Raw genomic sequence first — 24,607 nt, forward strand, 5'->3', positions numbered from 1 at the left:
TGCCGTTCCATTCACCTCAAGAGTGTATGCTGTTGGATTTACGGCGCATTTCAGTGGTTTTTCCCCTCATGCACGGATAAAGTGCAGAGAACGCCCCTGGGCGCTTCGACAGCTAAAAAGAGAGAGTATATTCTAAAGGAGTATTTTCCTCTAAAAGAGTGCCACTGACGGAGAGTGTCTTTTTAAAGATGCCTTTCCGTCTGTGTATAGTTCCTGGTTGCGGTCGCTACCTCTCCGCCTCTGACGGCCACGATCGCTGTCTCACCTGTATCGGCTGCAGCCACGCTGAGACAGCGTTCGTGGATGGCTCGTGCTCTCATTGCGAGAGCATGACCATGGCAACGTTGCGGTCACGGCTTTCCTTCTTCAGAGGGAAAGCCACTCCAGCTGCTCCCCGCCCCGGTCCTTCTACCTACGGGTTTGAGGCCGCGCCGGTTTGCACTGGGGGCGATTTGGTGATCCCAATGGGAGTGGTTCCACCGGGTAATCCCCCACGGACCTCCCATTCCCCAGTACGCTCATGTGCCCCGGTCGAGTTCTGAGATGAGACAGGTGGCTTGCCCCAGGGTGAGTTTGAAGTCTCATTCGGGGCTCGAGAGCAGGATGAGCTCTCATTCGCAGCATCGGAGAGCGGGCTGATCCAGTCAGACGCGGAGGACTTGACTGGGTTCCCACCTTCGGGTGTGGTTGCCCAGTCTGAGGCTGCCACGAGTGTCGGGCTTGAGTGGAACCCTCCACCCTGCCCTGAGCCCTCGCAGCTTGATGATTGGTTCCTGGGCTCAGAGCGCCACTTACAGGTCCATTCTTACCCACCCCACCCCCATTCTTCCCAGAGGTGCTCAAGGAGCTCACAAAATCATGGAAGGCACCTTTTACTGCCCGGACCTGACCTCTGAGCTTCTCTGCTCTTACTACCCTCAACGGTGGGACAGCCAGGGGGTACACGGTGTGCACCTGTGCCCGCAAAATGCTGCCACCTGGCGGAATCGCCCGAGACCCCCGTCCAAGGCCTGCAAGTCCACATCATCCTTGGCGACCAAGGCTTACAGTGCCGCTGGACAGGCCACCTCTGCCCTGCACGCCATGGCCCTCCTGCAAGTGCACCAGGCTAAAGCACTGAAAGAGCTGCACAAGGGTAGTCCTGACCCGGGAGTGTTGCAGGAGCTGTGCAATGAAGGTCATGGCGCTGGCTCTCGGGCAGGCGATGTCCACCTTGGTGGTCCAGGAGCGCCACCTGTGGCTTAACCTGGATGAGAGGAAGGATGCTGACAAGATATGCTTCCTTGATGCCCCCATCTCCCAGGCTGGCCTATTTGGCGACACCGTCGAGGACTCTGACCAGCAGTTCTAGGCGGTCAAGAAGCAGATGGAGGCTATCCAACACATCCTGCCCCGGCGTGGCACAAGATACCGCACCCCTATCTGCTCGTTGCCAAGGGCGTCCCCCTGCGGCGACAACGTAGAGCCCCCCACAGCAAGCTGACGCCCCCATCCCACGATCCGGCGCCAAGAACCCTAGGAAGGCTTCGAAGCACCCCTGAGATGGGTGACCCAGGGATGTTGAGACCTGCTGTAAGTTTGGAGGTGGTGGACAGACCGCTCCATCCCCCGGTGGAGGGCTTGTCTATACAATTCAGTTCGCCAGGCACCTGCCCGGGTTCAGCGGCATCTGCTTCACCTCGTGAGGGTCAAGAACGCCGCTGCCCTGCATGCGGAGATCACGATCCTTCTACAGAAGGACGCGATAGAGCCTGTCCCTCCAACCGAGATGAAGAAGGGGTTCTACAGCCCCTACTTCATCGTGCCAAAGAAAGGCGGTGGGTTGTGGCCAATCATGGACCTGCGAGTTCTGAATCGGGCCTTGCACAGACTCCCATTCAAGATGCTGACACAGAAGTGCATTCTGTCGTGTGTCCAGCATCAAGATTATTTCGTGGCGGTAGACCTGAAGGACGCGTACTTCCATGTAGCAACTGAAGTCATTGTGGGCCACTCACATCACGGGCAACCTCAACCATGCAGCGGACGCTCTGTCGCAGCAGGTCACACTCAGGGGAGAGTGGAGACTCCACCCCCATGTGGTCCAGCTGATTTGGAGTCAATTCGGCAAAGCACAGGTAGACCTGTTTGCTTCCCGGGAATCCTCCCACTGCCCTCTCTGGTACTCCCTGTCCGAGGCTCCCCTCAGCACAGATACGCTGGCACACAGCTGGCCCCGGGGCTGCGCGAGTATGCATTTCCCCCAGTGAGCCTGCTTGCACAGACTTTGTGCAGGGTCAGGGAGGACGAGGAACAGGTTGTCCTGGTGGCGCCCTACTGGCCCACCCAGACTTGGTTCTCGGAGCTCACGCTCCTCGCGACAGCCCCTCCCTGGCAAGTTCCCCTGAGGGAGGACCTCCTCTCTCAGGGACGGGGCACCATCTGGCACTCGTGACCAGACCTCTGGAATCTCAATTTCTGGCCCCTGGATGGGACGCAGAAGACCTAAGTGGCCTACCACCGGCAGTGTTAGACATGATCACTCAGGCCAGGGCTCCCTCTACGAGGCGCCTGTATGCCTTGAAGTGGCATTTGTTCACAAATTGGTGTTCTTCCCGAGGTGAAGACCCCTAGAGATATACATTTGGGTCGGTGCTTTCCTTCCTGCTGGAGAGGTTGGAGGGGTGGTTGTCCCCCTCCACCTTGAAGGTGTACGTGGCCGCTATAGCGGCGCACCATGACGCGGTGGATGGTAAGTTCCCTCGGGAAGCACGACCTGATCATCAGGTTCCTTAGAGGTGCGAGGAGATTGAATCCTCCTAGGCCACGCCTTGTTCCCTCATGGGATCTCTCCATGGTCTGCTGGGCCTGCGGAGAGCCCCATTTGAGCCCCTAGAGTAAGTTGAACTAAAGGCTCACTCATTGATGACTGCCCTCCTGACTGCGCTCATGTCCATCAAGAGGGTTGGGGACCTGCAGGCATTCTCTGTCAGTGACACCTGCCTGGAGTTCGGTCCAGCATACTCTCACGTGATCTTGAGACCCCGACCGGGCTATGTGCCCAAGGTTCCCATGACCCCTTTTAGGGATCAGGTGGTGAGCCTGCAAGTGCTGCCCCAGGAGGAGGCAGACCCAGCCTTGTCGTTGCTGTGTCCAGCATCTACTTGGACCGCACACAGAGTTTTAGATGCTCTGAGCAGCTCTTTGTCTGCTTTAGAGGACAGCGGAAAGGGAGGGCTGTCTCCAAACAGAGGATCGCCCACTGGGTCGTGGATGCCATCGCTTTGGCATACCAGGCCCAGGACGTGCCGCCCCCTTTGGGACTACGAGCACATTCCACTAAGAGTGTGGCAGCCTCCTGGGCCTTGACCAACGGCGCCTCTCTAGCAGACATCTGTAGAGCAGCGGGCTGGGCAACACCCAATACCTTTGTGAGATTTTATAATCTCTGGGTTGAGCCGGTTTCATCCCGTGTGTTGTCAGGGACGAACAGGTAAGTATGTGGGGCAGCTGGTGGGGTGTACCACATGCGTACAGTGCCTTTCCCCACCCGGAGGGGGAGACGTGCGCTTTTTTCCCCCATGTGAGTTCATGAGCTGTGAACCCTGGATGTCTTTCCTCCTCAGCCCTGTGGCAAGTGAATTCAGGTTACAGCCCAGTACGTGCGCTAGTATGCCCTGTACAGGGGTAGGTGCTCCACATGTGCTGGTTGCCCGTGGGTAACCCCGTGTAATGTATTTTCCACAGTACGGTTTCCCTGTTGGTAAATCTGCGTCTTCCTTGGGCAGAGCTCCCTCTGCCTCTGGTCACCGTGTTTGTAGAGCTCCTCCCTTCTGGGTAGGACCTACCGCGGGGACTTCTTCCACATGCGATACTGCCGGTCGGTAAGTCCATGTGACGTGTTCTCCACACTTTACCTCCTCTTCCGGCAGGGTGTGGTCTCCATGGTGTCTTTCCCCTTGGGAGAGCGACCCCTAGTGTCACTACATCGACACAACGGAACAGAGGTTACGACAGTAACCAAGATGTTTTTCTTACCTCTCTGTCTCTCTCTCTTTCTCTACCAGAATGAACTCTGACATACGCAATAAAATGTAATGGCATGTCATGAATAGGTGCGTTTACTGGTGTTTTAAAATCCCAATTGTGGGAAACAATTAACATGCACATGAATGCTATATGATTTTGACAAAATTATCTGGCTTCTGACAGAAAACACGTGCTGATTGTCACTGATCGTCACTGATCATCCGCGTAAAGCTGTGGTTCTCAAAGTGGTTCGCCGTGTGAGGCGCGCCCCGTGGGGGGGCCGTGGATGTATTGCAAGGGGGGCATGGAAGACTGACTCGTCCTCAAATCTCGTTCACTTTCACACATTCAGCCGATGAGTGCAATTTATTTTCCTCTGCCTTTAAACTTTAGCCTGGCACAACAGCGCATCCTGCGCACGCAGCTCTTGACAGCCCAAAGCGTTGATGTCAGGTGCGCTCATGTAAACAAGGTTATTCTTGCGTGCGTGCCAGTTTCAGATGAGTGACGAGGTGAATTAACTCTTAAATTTCTGTTTTTTCCTCACACAACACACTATATGACTTCAGAAGAATTGAGATCTAAGGCACGAGTATTATGGATGATTTTAAGGTGCTTTGATATGTGCTTTCGGAGCTTGGACAGCCAGGGGCGGGTTTACGATTTCTTAGGCTCCAAGCAACCGACCAACCTGGGGCCCCATTTCAAAAAATTTTGCTTAAAAAATTACATAAAATTTATTTTAAATTATAATTTTTAATTCATCCTATCAGCCGTTGTAGCCAAGTACATTCAAAATGTTTAATGAAATAAAAATCTAGTTAAAGATAATTAATGCATGTTTTCCAGTTTTTCCACAATACAGTGATTAAAAAAAATAATATTTACCAACGTACATATATTTTTACAAAACCCTTTTTTCTCTCTCTCTCTCTCTTTTTTTTTTTTTTTTTTTAAAAAGGGTGTGCAAAACTACTTCACCCAATAACATTTTGGAATTCTGTTGTTACGGTATATATTAATATTATAACCCAACAATTATTTAGCTTGTCATTATAATATGATACAGTATTATTATTATTACTTTGATGACTTCTTGTATACAGTAGTAATATATTTCTGTCTTATTTACTTTACTTTCATCTGGAGCTTATATTCTAATGCTATTGTTCACCATGTTGCAAAAGTCTATATTTTATATAAGCAATGTAGGCACATTTGTAACTGTAACAGTAAACATACAAAGCACGGCAGCCTCTCAGTACACTATAGCAGAAGGAAAAAAACATTGCCGTTTATCAAGCACTGAAATAATGTTAAACATTGTAACAGTCACCTCTTTGCAACCTGAACTTGTTTAGCACGTTAAATATTTGTGACACCTGCGCTAAAAACAATCTAGACACAGCGCAATGAATGAAACAGAACGCAGGTGTCTTGACGTGCATTTTTGAAACCTGAAGTTCTTTTTAACTTGACACAGTGTCTAAAAATTTGCCGGTCCTCTGTGAGACACTGACGAAACAGCGAGACGTGGTGAAGGACGTTTGTCCAACGCATTTACGTAGGAAAACAATAGAAAACTGAGCAGACGCACACAATAACACTTTCGGTGTGAACGGCCACTAACTCATCCGTTCGCGCATATCTGCGTGAATGAAAGCACATGGGTGAAACAAGTTCGGAAGGCCTGTATATTTTTTCATAAATTACAAACCCGAACCCAAAGTCCTACTGACCCGAACCCGGTGGCTTTGTGAACTGTTCTGAGACTGCAGACAACAGCGTATCCGTGCATGTACTCAGAAAAACATGTCACAGCTGAAGAGGTTTTTGCAGAGCTTTCCTACCCTGGCGGGGTGGGGCGGGGCGCCCCCCACCCGATATCCGGGGCCCCACGCAATTGCGTGGTTTGCGTGGTGGTTAAAACCGCTACTGTGGACAGCCACAAACACGATCCTCTCATCCCTCAATCTTGTGTTTCACGGATGAAAAAAGGAATACTGATTTTGAGCGACGAGGGTGAGTAAATGATGGTAGAAAGGCCCGTTTTTATTAAAGTTTATCAGTATCATTAATCAGGTGTTAATTATTGTACAAAGGTCCTGACCGCTACCGAAACAGCACGTAGACGGCGCTGTCATGTGATACTTGGTACTATTTTCAGCGCTGGCTAGGATGCGACAATCACAGTCATTTGTTATTACTGGATGTGGATTTAAAAGAAACTTTTATAGAGACTGTTGAAGCTTATTTCCTTTCATAGATATGAATCCTTGCAATTATACATTTTTATTAAAAAATAACTATTCTAGAGTAAAATTGTCTCCAATGAGATAAAACTTTCTGGTAATTAAATGCTGATGAATGGAGGATTTGGTTTTCTGAGCGGCCAAGCGCCCCCTGGAGTGAAGTCTAACTTTCCATTCAGTTTTCATTGTATTTTAAATAAAACCTTTTTTGTCAAATAAAGATGAAAGAAAATGTAGTTTAATCTTTTAAAAGTGCGAAAGTTTTTCTTGTTTCAAAGGGGGGCGTGTCCCAAAAAAATTGAGAACCACTGGTGTAAAGCAACAGCCGATATCTCACACAACTCACACGAAAGGTGTGTGTGTTTCAGGTCAGTTTCTCTCGATTTATGAAACATTCTCAACAGTTTGGGTGTGTGACACTAAAATACGAGACAAACGGCATTGCGTATGGATTTCATATGGAATGCAATTTTTTCCTTTAATGCAGGACATTTCCTTATTTTACAGGACGTTTGGCATATTTTGTTAATTAATTTTACCTGATACTGCTTCAGCATGAGGGTGACTCTCTCCACTCACTGTCATAAATTCCCTCAGTCGATGATGGCGGCGACAATGGTTGTCGGGGTGGGGAATGGCAGAATTCAAGTGATAATGCACCAATTACAACAAAGAATCTCAAGTTTCACAAAACAGCATCCAGTACAGGTAAAGGGAAACTAATGACAGCAGATTATGGAGTTCTGAAGCAGCAAAACAAATGTGTATACCAAGGGTATAAGCAAATATTGATCCTTAGAAGTCGTTATACGCAAACAGCCCTGGGAAAAAAGTAAGCATACAGCGTATACGTGCGTATGGCCCCGACTTCACCACTGATCTGCTCCACCTTGCCCTGGCTGGATGTCTCACACCATTATTTCCCAAGTCCCTTCAAAAATTTTTTTTATTTTCCACTAGGAACCAGGGCATTGCTGTTCAGTGAGAATTAAAAAAAGGATTTAGGGTTCTGGCAATAGGAGGTGGAGATGTCTGTGTATGTGTGTTGGCAGAGGGGTGGCTGTCTAGCATTTGGGCACGGTTACAACCTGATGGCGTGTTGGCACAGGAAGATAAACACTGCGACATTTAGCACAAAACCTTGCATTGCCCTGGAAGTAACTGTTCAATACTGAGCTGATAAGGAACCAAAATGTTTGGTAATTTTTCATCTTTAACACCACCAGACTTGTAAAATAGCACATCTACCACTTTCTGTTAAAGGGGATGGGGAATAAGTTGATAGGAAAATATTCCATGGAACCTCTTTTTGGAACCTCTTTTATAGGAAACTTACCTCAATAATAAAGTGCTGCTCAAGTTGGAATCTCATAATAAATCTCTTTTCATGATTGACTGTGTCTCCAGCTGTAAGGATGAAGATTGAAAACAGCCTGCCATGCTCTCAGCTCCCCGAGGCCCCACCACAGACTGGGCTACAGTTTACAGTGGCAACAGAGGAGGACTTTGATGACATCATGGCTATGAGCAAGGATATCTATGGTGGCCTGGATTACCTTCCCTCTCGCTATCAAGACTGGCTGCAGGAGAGCAACCGCACTGTTATTTTGGCTCGCAAACAAGGCAAAGTGGTAAGAAAATGCATTAATATTATGTAGGTTTTGTAGTGCATGTTCAAGGCTCATTCCATTTTTTCATTTTGAAGATTCAGTTTTTCTTGTTCCAAGCAGCAGTAAGGAGGCACACTATTGGATAATAGGTTCAGACCAATCAAACGGAAAGAAGATACATGCAGCATTAAACATAAACCAAAGACTGTCCCCTTCCTCTCCTGTAGATATAAAACAAATGCACTGTTTGCTCTTTATGCAACTGCATTTTCCAGATTGCTCTGGAGTCAGTATGTGTTATTGATGATGGGGAGACCATGCTGGTGGAAGGACTTCGTGTTGCCCCTCAGGAGAGGGGGAAAGGTGTGGCTGGGGTACTACTCCGGTTTTGCTCTCAGCTGGTTAAGTCCAAGTATCCTGACGTTAAAGTCAGCAGATTGACCAGAGATGACCAACTGGGACCAAAAGACTTCCAGAAGTACCGGCTCATCACCAAACAGGTAAGAACCACCAAATGTAAGCATTTTGCTCAGATAAGGTTTGGGTGATTTATCTTGAATAAAAATCAGTAAAGCCACATTGTCTTTATTCTGTCACTTAATTCATATATAAAGGGAATCCTCCTGGTGCGCTTCCGTGCTGAAGACTTAAAATTACGCCTTGCTGATCTCGGGCCTAATATCAGTATTGCTGGGATGGGTCTGTCCTCCACAAACATCCCAGTACATTTGGAGCCTGCAGAGGTGCACCAGCTCTTCTTAAGTGATGTTCTAATGCAGGATGTCCTCCCCAATGCCACCATCGTTCAAGATTGGCAACCCTTCAAGCCTCTTTCTAGCAACATGGCCATTCTTCTGAAGAAGGACATTGATTGGATGGTTGATGATGCCATGCATCCAACCATGGTCAGCCTATGCACCTTTCCATTCCGTGTGCCAATCGGTGATGACTGGTACTACCTTAACATCGACATGTTTGGCAAAGACCTGGTGCTGGCCATACAGCAGCTTTTGTGTCACCTAAGGTGCCACACTGGCACTCTAAAGGGTTATGTGATGTGTCAGGTGTTCCTGGACCCAGCACTCTGGAAGCCAATGGAAGGCTTCTTTAGGGAGACGCTTAAGGTGGAGTTGGTGAAAGAATACACAGAGCAGTGCGTTGTGGAGTCTGATGTTGTTTAGTAAAGGGATGACAGGAAAGGTCGAGGAGCCTCAGAAACCCCTTCCCTTAAAATTAGACAACAAACTTACATAAACAGCAAAGCCTCCTTCAAATATAACACTTAAAAGAAAATTCAGAAATCCCTAAAAAAACATTTAAAATATATACTCAAACGGGACGAAAGATACTTCAATTTTATTCCGCTTGATAATGTAACTTTCTTGTAGAATTTAATTTAATTTAACAACAATTAAAATTACGAATTTAATGAAAAAACAAAAAAACAAAATGGAAGCTTGTTTAGAGTACCTAATTTATTTCCGTATGCAGCACTGTGAACAGCGGCACTGATGGTTGGAACAACTAGGGACATTGTCCTGTGCTCTGGACGAGACAAGAGCAGCAGAATAAAAACAAATGGGGACACAAGTGATAAGGTTTGTCCTAGGCTGTTCTATTTCTGTTGGTGTCACTGGCAGTGAATGCATATTTCCTCGTGCTGAGTTGCGAAGAAAACTGCACAATCTTTAGGGCACTTTATGATCAAAAATTGGATCTCACTTTAGTGTCTGTTGCTTTTTCAGGAATTTGGCACTGTAGCTGCTAATATTTAGAGGAAAAAATATATATTTTTAATTGGAGACTTTATCACAGGCTATCCCTTGTTCAGATCTAATTTGTCAGTTTTAGTACAGTGTTATTAAAAGTAATCTAATTTTAAGCAGTTTTGCTTTTATATTTGTTTTAAATGCTCCTTAAAAAATGCTGAAACACATTATCTTTAAATCATATTTCCTCTAAAAGTACTTTGCAGTGCTTATAACTCAGAATCTAAATATGTCTGGCTGAGAACTTTGCTTAAACATTTAGCTTACAGTCTGAAATTATTATTTTTTTGTTATGTACTTGAACTTATTTGCTTCAAAATATGTTGTCAGTATTTTTACATTACTGTAGATGCAAAGTGCAAAATACACTGGAACATTGTTAGTTGTACATTCAGCTAGATATCATTAATAACTATTAATGAAACAAACATAATTTTTATTTGATTCAATGTGTATTTATTAATAATTATAAACTGACTGATTCTGTTTGAGTGATAGGATGATGTTTAAATACAAATGACAGGAAATATTATTAGGGATATTTACAGTACACACTCACATAATTTTTTTTATAAGTGTTATTTTAGTGAAGACTTGACTTTTATGAAATTCATTCAAAATCAGTGCTCCATGTGTAAATACATATTATAATTCTTTCATCAAAACCTATCGACCCTGAAAATATGTAGACAAGCTTAAGAAATGCTCCCAAATTTTGTATGTATTCCACAAAGAGAGGGAAACTTTTTATCCAGTGGACTCGGGAGATTCAACCTTGCAATCTGGAAAACCAAATCCTTGTATTCTGGACAGTTGAAAACCTCTGCTAAACAAGAAACAACCACTCATCCATTTGGGGAAACAAAAAATGGAAAAAGAAAAGGGAAGTATATTTCCCTTCTGAAAGATGACAGTGACCAGCTATCCATTGGAAAAGAATAGATGAAGTTACCAATGCTTCTTTTCAAGATACTGAAGATATAGGACATACCATCTCGTTCCCTTGACCTTGTCTTGGTAGAGATGCCCACAATATAACCCAGAAAAGATGATCAGATAAAAGCCTTCAAACATCCCCAGATCCATATTTAGTTCCTTTGCCCCAAACCCAGATTGCTGCATGCCCGATCCCTGATGTACTATGCCAGAATGAGAGAGAAAAAGAGAGATACAGTCCACACTAGCAAATTCATCCCCCACTGTTCCTCTAATGGGACAAATTGTGAAGTTTAATGAAACAAAAATACATTATTATCTAAAACAAGATGGTTTCCCATTAGGTTCTTCATGCAGCATTTATTTCCATTTGCCTAACAACATAGGTTATACAACAAATTACATGATCAATATATAACTTATTAATTAATAATCAGCTAGGTCTGAAAAATTAGAATTGGTGTCCACTAAACAGCCAATATCCTGAATTTCTCAGTTCTTATGACAAATTATGAATCTGTTTCTTCATTTGCTGGACTCAGAGCTGTTTTAATGAACTTTGCTGGACTCAAGAGCTGTTTTATCAGCGTCAACTGACGAAAAGGAGGCCTCCTTCATTTGGACAGCTGCATGTGGGACTTATATTGCAGTCAGTATTTAAAAAGGGCAAGCAGAAAGCCTTTTTTATCCTGGCATATGCACATATACACATATATGTAAGGGTTGTAAGTAACAGCAGATCTTTGTTAAACTTCTTGCATGGCTGCAATCTCAAAATCTTTAATTTCTGCCAGTGGCGGTTCTGACTTACTTGGTGCCCTAGGCGAGATCGGTCGTGACCCTCCCCTCCTAGATTTCATTGATGCAAAATCATCATTGACTTCTTCATATCTGCCCAGCAATCACATGATTGATACTAATTATTGCAAGACCACTAAGAAGATCCTGTGTCATGGTGTAGCCTACCTATAGGCCTACTGTTTATCATGGTTATCTTATGTTTGTTCAAAATGTAAGAATACATTATGAACATCCATAATCCTAAACATATAGAGCCTTTAAGTCTGAGTAGCCTGTTAGGGCACCTTTCTCCCATTGCGATCTTGCAAGCTCTGTGCGGGGGCAGGGTGGCACAATTTGGGGCACTTTTCTCCCATTGCAATTTTGCGAGCTCTGTGAAGGGGCGGCCTGGCAGGTACCCTGTCGTGCCACCCCAGAGAGCGTTGCTGCCCTAGGCGCCTGCCTATATCGCCTATGCCAGGATCTGCTACTGATTTCTGCTATGTAATTTCAGAAGAAATTGTTAAAAAAGTTTAAAAATATATGGTAAAAAATAGAGAAGCACAAAAACAGAATAATTTTTCAGTTTCCATAAAGTAAATGTAACACTTAAAGTAAACCCTTGGTAGTAACTCAGAAGTGTGCAAGTGATCTTCAAATTACATTAGACCCAAGCTTTTGTCTCTTACATGCTATTTTTGAGTTGCCTTTTTTATCCCTCTTAAAAGCTCACATCATAATTAGAAATGATGGATTAGAATCCCAAAATGTAGGTTTGCAGGTTTTGTTGTACATAGTGCAGTGTATTTAGATTTAAGTGCTTTGTGTTGTGGTAGAGGATTTGGTTACTGTCTATTTTTAGTTGCTACTCTCTTTTTGTCACTTTTGTTTAAACATTAATGTGAAGGACATTTGGTAATTTGGAATTTTGTTTATATTTCTTTTATAGTTTAATCTATAAAATCCACCTTCTCTTTTTGCACATTCAATGTCTAATTGCCTTTCTGGGTATTTTGCAAATTGTGTAGGAATTTTTAACCCTATATGTTACACAGGTCCAAATGTCAGGCTAGGGCCATACGTCTATAAAAGGTTAGAAGAATGTGACCACCTGATGTTGTAGAGATGTAAAGGATACGCTGCCCCAATGTTTCACTGGCACACACAGGGTGAACTTCAAACCCATTTCCTTCAATTGTAATGTGGCTTTTCACTTTCTTTTTCTGGAATGGAAAATAAGACATGTTGCAGAGGGAGATGTGAGATCCATGGCTATGCTTGGAAAAGTGAGGTGAAGACACGTGATACAGATCATGTTACCTTTTAAAAGAAAGATTAAACACTAATTTTGTATTGTGAAATGGCAAAGAAAAAAGATTGCTTGACAACGCTTTATTTGTGATAAAAAAGGGAATCATCATTAGCACAAGAGCTGATTAGGCCTGGTAGGCAATGAAATGTTTGTTCATAATTAGCTGCATACAGTGTGTCTTATTTAGGATAACATGGGTAGACCAAAGAAGAGTGTCCCATCCTGACCTGCATATTTCCTTTCTGTCCCATACTCTATGATATTGTAGTTGCACATTGCCTGGTTTATCAGACTCAGCACTGAAGTAATACCATGGGTGCTGAGACATAGAAAAGCAAATATACCCACGAGACTTGTTATCCTGTATGACTGTGGGCCAGTTAAAGTTTCAGGGCTTGTGTCCAAGTAAGTAAAACTTGAGACAGGGAGTGTCATCTTGCGTAGAACAAGGGTTCACCCCAGACTCCCTTAATTTCCACCTGATCCCCTTCAGCATGACACTGTAGAGGGCGACATGGAAAGAGTGAGCAGGAGAGGTTAAATTAAGAAGGCTGGGTTCCAGTTTTGTCATACTAATGCACTGTCCTGTGCTGCTTTGTACCTGTTCCTGATTTTTATATTCTGTTTATTTGACTATATTTGAAGGCTTTTTTTGTTTTTCATTTTACTGACTGCTTTGTAATGTTTTGAAGAGCTTTATATGTGTATTTGAACTTGGAAGCAGCTATGTATGTTTGGTGAACGAAAATGAAGGGAAAACCACCAGGGAGATTTTCTATTCCAAGTCATCTTTCAAACATTTCAAAAAGTAAAAAAAAAAAAAAAAACTAAACTAAACTGAAAGCCGTAAATATGTTACATGAGTTGAATTGCTGATTTGCACTATCAGAGCTCCAACTCTGCTTCTCCCTTTGTTGTTTTCCTAAGAAAACAAACAGTGGCTATTAGGGGTTGCACGACGACTGATTTTTAATAACTGACTTGTCGATTAGTCGAGTTGAATTCAACTAGTTGTGACATCATTCAACCCTCGAACCACCACATACCCACAGAAATCCCACTACCCTACATGTTCAATCCTACATTGCACAATAGATAGATCTATGTTCGCTACAATGTAATGGGTTTTAGCTAATTATATGTATTTACAAAAATATCAACATACTGTAGCTATATGTGGTCAGACATTAGATAGTCTGGATTTATTCCGTCAGGTCATCGGACTCCAACTTGAAGCACTTTTCTAACTGAAGGAGCGAACAGCATCCAGGTTAGCATAACACTAGTATTTCTATTATATTTGAAGGCCAATTTGCATATATTGAAGGTTACTGTAGCAGTTGTTTCATCTTTATCAGAGTATCCTATAGAATGTTATCAGTTTTGAACATGAACAGTTTTGATACAATGTGCAAATGTGCATGTGTTGTACAGATATGGAGAACGCATAAGATTGTTGTTGACATGTTGATGCATTGCGTTGTTGAGCAGAGCAACGCCGTAAACAAAACCAGTTCTGAAGTGCATTACGTGTGTGTCTTTTAATGTGAGTCTAACAGAACATCCTATATTTGAGCCACTTCGCCTTTTCAGTGCAGAGCCACCGGTTTTACACCTGCTGTATTTCCTCCAGACTATTCTTATAAATAATGTGATGAGCGACTAGTCGACTTCAGGCTGACAGTGTCGACTATGTTAGTTGTAGTCGACTAGTCTGTGCAACCCCTAGTGGCTATTTACAGACTCTTCTCAAATGGCTAAATCACACAGGTATGTTCACCTGTGGCGCACGATGCTGTTTTATTAATCTTCTGCAGTATTTAGGGAGAAAATACAAGTTGATTCCAATGCAAAGTGTATTGTATGTCATGCCATGTCAGAAATATCTAACTCAGATTGGATTGTCTAGTATATTGAATTTACCATTCATCTAACTATTCTGATGTGCTGCACTTTATACTGTAGATATTCCAAAGCACAGTGGGGGATCTTCACGAAACATTGTGTGTTGCTGTACCAGTCATGGTCATTCAGTGGATCAGTATATATTTTTTGTAAGGGTTCCTTTGAAAAGGAGCATAGGCCTGTCTGCATAATGTTTTTAAATATAAATATATTTTTATTGGTGTGCTCCTCACTTGATATTTATAGTGGTAATACAGCTCCTACTTAATGACCATGGTCTGAATGAACCACACTGTACATGTCTGAAACCATTGCGTTGGCCTGATGGACATACAGTATTAACCACTATCAGCAAAGCAGGGACCATGATTTCTACAGATCTCAAGAAGGTGGAGGACTGAATGTCACCCATTCTCTTGATGCAGCAGTGGCTGTTGAGCTTGTTTTCACTCAAGTCTTCCCATTAGCCCTAGATACACACTGGGTTCCATGATTTGTGAGGAATATTTGAAAATAACCTATGATGGGAAACTAATGTTAATGGTGTATACACCAGAAAATATATTTCTAGAAAACTCACAGCCAACTGTTATTCAAGAGGGTGAATAGAGTTTCAATGTTATTCAATGGCATTTTCATTTTTTGTTTTTAAGATTTTTTATTACCCAATATGGCTGCTTATTCTCAAGCAGTGACGAAAAATGGAAAAAGTGTTTTAGTGTTTTGTTAACTTTGTTTCTTTTATCAGAAATTGTGAGATTTGCAGAACTATTTTAAATACAGTAATTTTTTTAAAAACCTTATAATCCATGAGAGGTTTTTGAAATGTGCATGTTGTGTGAGTGGGTGGGGAAAGGCTTTACAATGAAGATGTGGCCAAGTTTACACTGCGCACAGTAACCTTGTACTGATACATTGACACTTAGAACCAATCAAATTGGAAGGGGCAGTAATGAAAGATTTTAGACAGAGTATTTAAGCAAAATTGTAGGTTTAGCCATATAAATATATGATATACATTTTCAGAGACTATATACTTTTTAAAAAAAAATTCTCTTTTTGCTTGCGATATATTGTTGTTGTAGTTGTGTGCATCTCTAAATACCTCTCTTTCTTTGTATACTTAACAAATAGCTTACCTTGAGCATCTTAACATAAAGTATATATTTAAAAATATTTCCAAAACTAAAAACTGTCACTTCAAATCAGCATAACAGCAGCAGTCATATCATGTGTGTGAACTCTTGTCATAAGTATAACTTAACAATTAGCAAACCTGAGTTGCTATTTTTTTAAGTTAGTATCGCTCTTTTTGTTGTTGTTTTATTTGATTTTGTTTTTTCTTTTTTTATAGTAATCTGATGACATGGATGACAAAGATGACAAACATTTACAGGACTAAAACAAAATGTTAAATTGAATCATCAGTTCGAACGCTGGGTGGTAAAAATATTTTCAGAAATTATTTGCAGATTTTTTTTTTCATTGACTTTACTACATGTTAAATTTACCAACGAATGTTAGTAAGAAATTGTCAATGAATGATCCTGAAGCATATCCAAGTGTAATTAGACATATGGTAGGAAGTAATCTTACATTACTGAGTAACATATATGCCAATGGCCATTTAACTAGGCTATGTGCAGATATATTGTTACATTAAAATACAATATTGAAATGTGTATATTGAATATGTATAGGAGACAAAATGACTGCACAAATGTTTTATCTCTAATATTATACAGTATGTAAATAATTTACATTAAAAAAAAAAAGTTAACTTAAAATGTCAGAGCTATACCTCTGCTGTAATTGGTGAATCGTAATTCTATTTACAGTTTCCCAAAGACATGTTTAATGCAGTAGAAAACTAGAAGATAATCCCCTATGAAAACACATTCATCATGTTTCCATCTTGCCTTTTAAACATGACCAAAACTACAAGCTCAGTAGACAGGGTCTTTGACAAGAATTTACCCAAATGTTTGAATTCTAATAATGAATGTTCTAGGTTTTTAGCTTAGTTAGAAATCTGTATTTCTATTCTATATATATCTTTCATTGAGGTCCTTCATAAGTACTGGATTTTCTTTAACTTTAATCCAACTCAGTTGTTATGGCTGCAATATATAGTTGCTATACTGCAAAAGTTCAGAGTTTCATGGTTTATGTTACCCTGTTGTTGTATTTTTGCTGGTATTAATTTACCATTCATTTAGCCTTTTAAAATAGTGTTTAATTTGTCAGAGTGTATGTCATTATCATTGTAACACAATAACAGCAATGAATACTTTAATAGCAATAGATGTTAAACAATAATTGCTTTGCAAGGAGAAAAGATGGCAGATAACAACTCAATATGAAGACATGTGGCTAATATTTTTGATCAAATGGATTTGTTAAGGGACTGGTGAGTCTTTAGCTATTTGTTGTAGTTATAATGCAGTATCAGGATGAACAAAATGTTTCCAAATAGCATAGTTAGATGTGTTATCTTTGCTAAGTGGTGTTTTGAATTGATGTATTAGTATAATAAGTATGCTTTATTTTCCAATGGTTAATCAAAACTTAGTGTTAGAGATATTTGTGTGTGTGTCTATCTAACTGTATATTGTACTGCTATTTAGCAATAAACCAACAAAGAAACAAGAAAAAAAAAAAAAAAGAAAAAAAAATGAACCCCTAATACAGCCCTTAAACAAACTAGTCATCGTTACTAATGGGCAATGGGAGTTGATTTCAAAAGTTAGAGGAAAAAGTTAAAGGACAATTATTCTGATGAGATGTTTTGTTTTAATTATTAGTTCTTGCAAAAGGATAAAGGTCAATGCTATAGTTCCACTAGGTTTTTTTACAATATATAATAATGTGTAATAGCAGATGCACAGCACAAAATAGTACACAAATCACATTACTGACAAATACCAAGACAAGCAGCTGAGAATACACAGCACTTGCTAGGCTAGGCCTTAATCACCAAGTAGAAACTCCTTACAACTGCTTAATGCAACTTAAAAAAAAAAAAAAAAAAAAGAAAAAACATTTTTAAAAGATATTACCAATTAAGTCAGATTTGTTTTATTTTTTTATTTAATGTATTTTTTAGTATGGGCATTATTACTCAAAAACAACTGCACCATAGTATTATAGAGAACACATGCACAGGGCAGAACATAATGTTATGCAGCAAATATGTAGAAACGGGGAAGAGTGATATAGGATGGTAAAGAGTGAGATACGGAAACAAAAACAGCATAATGGCAGTTGGGCAAAGCTATGTGTGTGTGTATATATATATATATATATATATATATATATATATATATATATATATATATATATATATATATCAGGCAGCAACAAATGGAGAATGTGAGAAGCTTCTTTGTTAAACTATGCTGGTGTGAGGAGCAGCTGTCACTGCAACCTCACATTGCCGAGATCTACTGCAAAAGAACAATACAGTTTCTTATGGACCAGCAGTTATTGTGAACATCTTAAATGTTCGGTTAAGGTGATGGTAGCCCACTTTGCACAAATAGAGGGGGAGAGCCACTAAAGATGGTTTTGAAAAAATTAAACCCACGTCATTTGTCCTCAAATTCAAATCAACATAATGTAAGAAACTGGTTGTTTTTGGCAGTGCATACAGGGACAAAAAACAGTTCATGGCACGAAAACAAACGAAATTTTTAGCAGAATGTAACTGAAAACCAGAGCAAAGTGATTTTCAATTGTTCCGGAGTGAAAGCTTTATTTTTAAATGCTGGGAACCGGTTATAACCTGTTAATTTTGTTCTGATAGTTTTTTCATGAAACTAAAGGCCAAAGGGTTTATCACAGTATATTTTTGGAACTACACCACTTCATGTTGCCCGAAAAAATTAAACATGTGCTTTGATCCTGAAGGAAACTGCTGTTTTACTCATTTCTTTGCCTATTTATCCGTTGTGAATGTCGTATTCTGTGAATGAAGACATTTTTAACAACTATGTATAATTACTACATATACATGCACGGCTATTTCAGATACAAGGAAAACATTATTAGATGTAAAAGTGTTTTTCTCAGTTGCTTTCAAGTCTTCACTGAATTATTGTTAGATATGATGCATTAACACAGATTTGATGCTGCCAGGTTTGACTCAGAAGCAGATCTTTTAATTAAAATTTTACTTAACTGTTAATTAACTGTATGCTTGTTATGATTTCTATCGTGATAAATTGAAAATTTATGTTTATTTTGAGGCAAGTGGCTTATTTTGAACTTGTTTTCCAGACCAGATTGCTTGCTTCTCTTGTGAGATCTGGCAAAACTGCGATTGGTATTTCAACCACCCCTTTGCCCAGAGTACTGTCATTTTAAAAGAATGTTATTAACCATTCTTTTATTTTGTTTTAACCGGTAACCATTTGGAAAGGAGACTGCAGAACTTTTGAACCGGAACAAAAAAAATACAGTTTTTGCTCAGAGCTAACCGAAATGAAAAGCATTTTGTTTTTAGTCCCTGGTGACATATTATAGAAGTCAGTTAATAAAATTCTCAGTAAGATTGAATCATTAATTATGCTGAATTGAATCATAAAGTTGAGAAGATGCACATTTATATGACTATTCAGTCACTTTAATCAATGTTTGCATTTTTTAATGAAGGGAGAAAAACATATGGTAGATAGACTTGCCTTGTTTTCTGTATTGGACTGTATTACACTAATCAAGCTTAGTGTTCCACCCTAAAATATAACGAAGACCACGTCCACACTAATACATTTTTATACATTTTCATTTGAAACACTTTGATTTTGCTACATTTATGCCTCTCATCCACACTACAACAGCCTCCACTGAAAAATTTTGATTTTCAAAAATGCTCTCCATTACTACATACTTTGGAAAACAAAGACGTATGGAAAGTGAAAAAGGAGTTTTTTTTTTTTATTATTATTATTTCTCCCCAATTCCCAAAGTGCTCTAGGTCCTTGTGGTGGTGTCGTGACTCGCCTCAATCTGGGTGGAGGAGGACAATTCTCAGTTGCATCCGCGTCTGAGACAGTCAATCTGTGCATTTTATCACGTGGCTTGTTGAGCGTGTTACCGCAGAGACACAGCGCGTGTGGAGGCTTCAAGCTATTCTCCGCGGTATCCACGCACAACTCACCACGCGCCCCACTGAGAGAGAGAACCACATTATAGCGACCACGAGGAGGTTACCTCATGTGACTCTACCCTCCCTAGCAACTGGGCCAATTTGGTTGCTTAGGAGACCTGGCTGGAGTCACTTAGCACAGCCTGGATTAGAACTCATGACTCCAGGGGAGGGAGTCAGCGTCTTTACTTGCTGAGCTTCCCAGGCCCCCCAAAAAAGTAGTTTTCAAACTTAAACAGATTAGTATAGACATGGCCAGAGAAAGGTGAGAGCTGGGGTGAGAGAGGAATGCTAAAAGATTTGTCTGAAGGAGTGTGGTAAATGTTTCTTTTTGAAATATTCCCTTGCATTTGTAAGGTACAAGAGGCCGTGCTACTGCATATTGTGAATATAGTCATGACTTAAGGGTGTTGTTAGGCATGACACAAATTGAAGTGCATGCAATTTATTCAGCCTTGACTATATTCACATTATGGCACAGCCTTTAGTGCCTGCTTTTATAAAAACAAAAATATATATATAAAGGGCACAAATATTAAAATGCTATTTATTTTAAACTAAAATCATTAAAAACTACCCTTCCATTAGAAGATGTAGTCCCTGACAGTTAACAGTAACAGTAAGTTGCTATGCAACAAAAATAGCGATCAGCTCTGGGTGCTGCACAGAGACACAAATAGTAACTTGGTGAAGAGGTTGTAACTGCATTATCATGAATAAAGCAAGGCTTTTGACCAATCAGCATCCAGAAAAGAAAAAATTTTATAAAGAAAATGATGTCATTAATGAGGTATTATATCAATGAATCCAAATAAAATTATAATAGTCCCACATAATACTAAATGGGGTTAAAAAATAAAATAAAAAATGTACTTGATACAAATAAAACAAGACACGAGGTCTTTAGTGTGTTATATAATGGCAATGACCTCAACATCAGAGTGGAATTTACCCAAACTCCATCTCTTGCTTTGCAGAACTAGGAAGGGGGATGGGAAAGCCTAGTATAGTGCAGCATTATAAACTGCAGTGCAGAGGGGGACTTGGGGGTCAGCCTGTGTGTGTTGGGGTGGGGGTGGGGATTCAAGTCAATCCTGATCTGATTCCAGAGGGATATTAAAGGAAAGGTTGAGGTTAAAGGTGGAGAGGTGGGGGAAACTGGATCATACACACTATGTGGCTTCATCTTTCCCTCAGTAGACATACTAAACACATGTCATCCAGAAAGACAGGAAGTAGAAAAGCAGGGTGATGGATATTGTGCTGTACAAATGCATTATGTAACACCCCCTGACATCTCCCCTCAGCCCTCTACTGTACGCCGCTGTTGTGAGCGGATATAAACAAACACATACACATGCTTTACACCATCTCAAGCTCAAAACATCATATACTGTAAATAGAACAGCATGACAAAGAGACAACAGAGGTCTTACAGTGCAGTCTACTGCAGTGCATGAGGCATTGAGTGAAAGACTATACCTCCACATGCTTTCACTTCCACAAATTTGTCGAGAGAGGTTTGAAAGGCTGTTTTAAGAATAAAGTAATGAATCTGCATATGTGTGTGTGTGTGTGTGTGTGTGTGTGTGTGTGTGTGTGTGTGTGTGTGTGCAGTGCATATACTCTTTTTATGATATATCTGCATTAAGCAGTGCTAGTCACCATTCACACAAAACACATACCACACACTGTATGTACACCTGTCCATCGGACAGATGGGCAAGGGGGAGGGGTGGAGAGAGAGAGAGAATAAGAGAGAGAGAGAGAGAGTGGGACAGAAAATGGGTCAGAGGAAGACAGAAAAAGGATGCACATGTCTAATAAAAACAGAAAAGGAAATAATCAAGCAGAAAGGATTTTAGATTAAAGCCACAAGGGAACACGGACAATGTTAATTCTAGATATTACTTAAAGCTGATATATTACAAAACATGCAAGACCAAAAAATCTTGATGATCAGATAAATCACAATCTTATAACAAAAATGAATCTTAAAAGCATTTTGAATACACAGAAAAGAACAAGGGACACAATATGACACTTTAAACACCAAACACAATTTTAAGGGTAGACAGAGTACAGTTGTAACTCTGACTATTTTACCTTGTCCTGCAAGTTGGAGCTATTTTTTTCAGTGTTCACATTCATATTAGCATCCTTTCTCTATCTGTTGGAAATTTGAAGGATGTAGTCCACATTGATGAGAAATTATCAGAGAAAATCTTTTTTTTTTCTTTTCTTATGCAACTGTACCCGCTGCATTAGAAACATGGTAGCAAGTTCTCCTTCCATAGCTTTGTTAGCTTTTATTCAGTCAGAAAGCTTAGATAAGTAACTAGGCAAGACTTATAATATAATAATTGGTCGAAAGCCAGACAGATAGAAAAATTGGATGGATGGATAGATGGATGGATGGATGGATGGACGGACGGATTTAGTTCAAGTAGATTTAGTAAAAAATATATATATATTATTGCAAATGTGTGTTTTTGTTTGTGTGTTCATGTCACAGGATGTCTCGTATCAGGATGAGGAAAACCAAGACAGGAGTTCCAGCTGATGTGTTAGAATTGATACATATGCAAGCATTAGAAGTATTTGAAAACAGTTACAGAATATAAAATGTGTCTGTATATTTCACTTAATTTAGGCCTAATGCTATATTTAACACATTACAAATGAGTGTTACAACTATCCCAGGGTATGGTTACACAGTACTCAGCATGAGGACAGTTTTAACAAATGCGCTTCTTGTCTTCACACACTAATTGTGGAAAATATGAACAATGTATGTAGGTTTTTGGCATTTATTTTGTTGGTAGACAAAGGCATCTCATAAAAAAATGTCATGTTTATTCTGGTCAGTATTTGTGCAGTATGGCCAAATGTGTTACAGCTGTACTCAGGGTGCCCTACATTATTTATATTATTTATGTATCGGCATATGTATATTTAAAAGTGTTAAAACTGCATTCTGCAGGAAGGTGGATCTCCAGGAGCACGAACTGAATAGACAACTGGGTTCCAAAGATTTCTTTCAAAAGCTCTGAATGGTCATTGAGGGGAGCAGATGTTATTGGCTCATAAATAAATCAAATGGATTAGTTCAGGGTCAGACCAGCGTAGAGGTTTGTTTATGTATGTGTGAAAGAGAGCTATATAGAGCGAGCAAAAGAACACATGGTATACTGGGTGTAAGTTAGGATCATAGCCATTTATAGAAGAAGATGGAAGGTGGTTTTGTAGAAAGAGGGCAGTGCGACCTACACACTTACAAAAATGACCTTCTAAAATGGCTGCTTTACTTGCTGTTGCTGTACATTTTAAAATGTCCAAACTTTCCTAGTATGCATATATGAACTCAATTCACGCATTTACAAATCTTGAATACATTGTGGAAATATAGCTGTATGTGTACTGTTTAGTTGATCCTAAATTAGTTTATGATATTCTTTGTGAGCAAGCAAATGTGATGCACATATTGTTTTGAATGGCTCACACAAACTTTATTTGAATCATCATAATAAACAGGCAAAATATGCAACATTTTACAGTGCTACAACATTATTGAACAAATTGTTTAAACAGTCAGATATATGGACTGAAAGAATTTGAATCTTTATATTAAGTAATATAAGCTCGATTATTGGCAGTGACCTAAACCAAATGCTTTCTGTAGCCACTAACCAGACCTGTGCAGCAGCACTACGGCTTACTTACGGACAGCCTCTCAAGTAATGAAAAGCTCAAATTGAAGGGAGCTATTGACAACTATACTTTGACAAGTAAGTGTTTATGGACTTACTAAGAAATGTTTAAAAGTCATCTTATAAAATGCCATGCTATGCCTGAATGAAAATGTGAATGGTTGGGTTATGGCTGCTGACGTTGTAGGAACTACTCACAGCGCAAATCCCAATCAGCAGAGACACAGAGATAAAGATTTAAAGGAATATTCTGGGTTCAGATCAAGTTAAGCTTAATTAATAGCATTTGGGTATAATGCTGATTTCCACAAAAAAACTATTTTGACTCGTCCATCCTTTATTTCAAAAAAGCAAAAATCGCAGTAATATTGAGGCACTTACAATGGAAGTGAACGGGACCATTCCATAAACATTAAAATACACACCATTTCAACAGTATAGCCACAAAACGTAAACATTATACGTGTTAACGTGATTTGAGTGTGATAACATTTATTACTTACCTTATCTGTGTAAAGTTTTTTTCCAATATTACAACTTCATGGTCATGTCAATGAAACCTGTAATCTCAGTATTTTGGATATGGAGTCACATGACTACTAAACAGAAATCGTCAGGGTGATCCACAAGACCTTTTCACCGCACAGCATGCCTCATTTTCTGATTATCAGTCATACTGAGCAGCAGAGTTAACTTCCCATGTCACATTTAACGGACAACACATACAGCATTATATAGTGCTATATCATTATTGAAAAATGTATACAAGCAAACCCATACATGGAAAATAAATGCCATGTGACTAATCACTCTGGATTCACAGGAAAATTGCATCCTGACAGGATGCATATAGAATTTTTTTTTTTGCCATTTATACACTATATTGCCAAAAGTATTCGCTCACCCATCCAAATCATTGAATTCAGGTGTTCCAATCACTTCCATGGCCACAGGTGTATAAAATGAAGCACCTAGGCATGCAGACTGCTTCTACAAACATTTGTGAAAGAATGGGCCACTCTCAGGAGCTCAGTGAATTCCAGCGTGGTACTGTGATAGGATGCCACCTGTGCAACAAGTCCAGTCGTGAAATTTCCTCGCTACAACAAACTGGAAGCGACTGGGAATGACAGCAACTCAGCCACGAAGTGGTAGGCCACGTAAAATGACAGAGCGGGG

General features: G+C 40.4%; 1 protein-coding gene across 1 annotated transcript in view; it reads left to right on the forward strand.

Moving 5' to 3' along the window:
- LOC127413694 (histidine N-acetyltransferase-like) overlaps positions 1-17,925 on the forward strand; it is a 28,847-nt gene extending 10,922 nt beyond the window's left edge. The window contains exons 2-4 of the mRNA XM_051651033.1: positions 7,668-7,891; positions 8,146-8,370; positions 8,485-17,925. Coding sequence (XP_051506993.1) covers positions 7,676-7,891; positions 8,146-8,370; positions 8,485-9,051 — 1,008 coding nt within the window. The 5' untranslated portion in view covers positions 7,668-7,675 and the 3' untranslated portion in view covers positions 9,052-17,925. The remainder of the gene's footprint in view (positions 1-7,667; positions 7,892-8,145; positions 8,371-8,484) is intronic.
- Positions 17,926-24,607: the final 6,682 nt, after the last annotated feature.

Source organism: Myxocyprinus asiaticus, chromosome 2, assembly GCF_019703515.2.
Source record: "Myxocyprinus asiaticus isolate MX2 ecotype Aquarium Trade chromosome 2, UBuf_Myxa_2, whole genome shotgun sequence".
In the NCBI taxonomy this organism is placed as follows: domain Eukaryota; kingdom Metazoa; phylum Chordata; class Actinopteri; order Cypriniformes; family Catostomidae; genus Myxocyprinus; species Myxocyprinus asiaticus.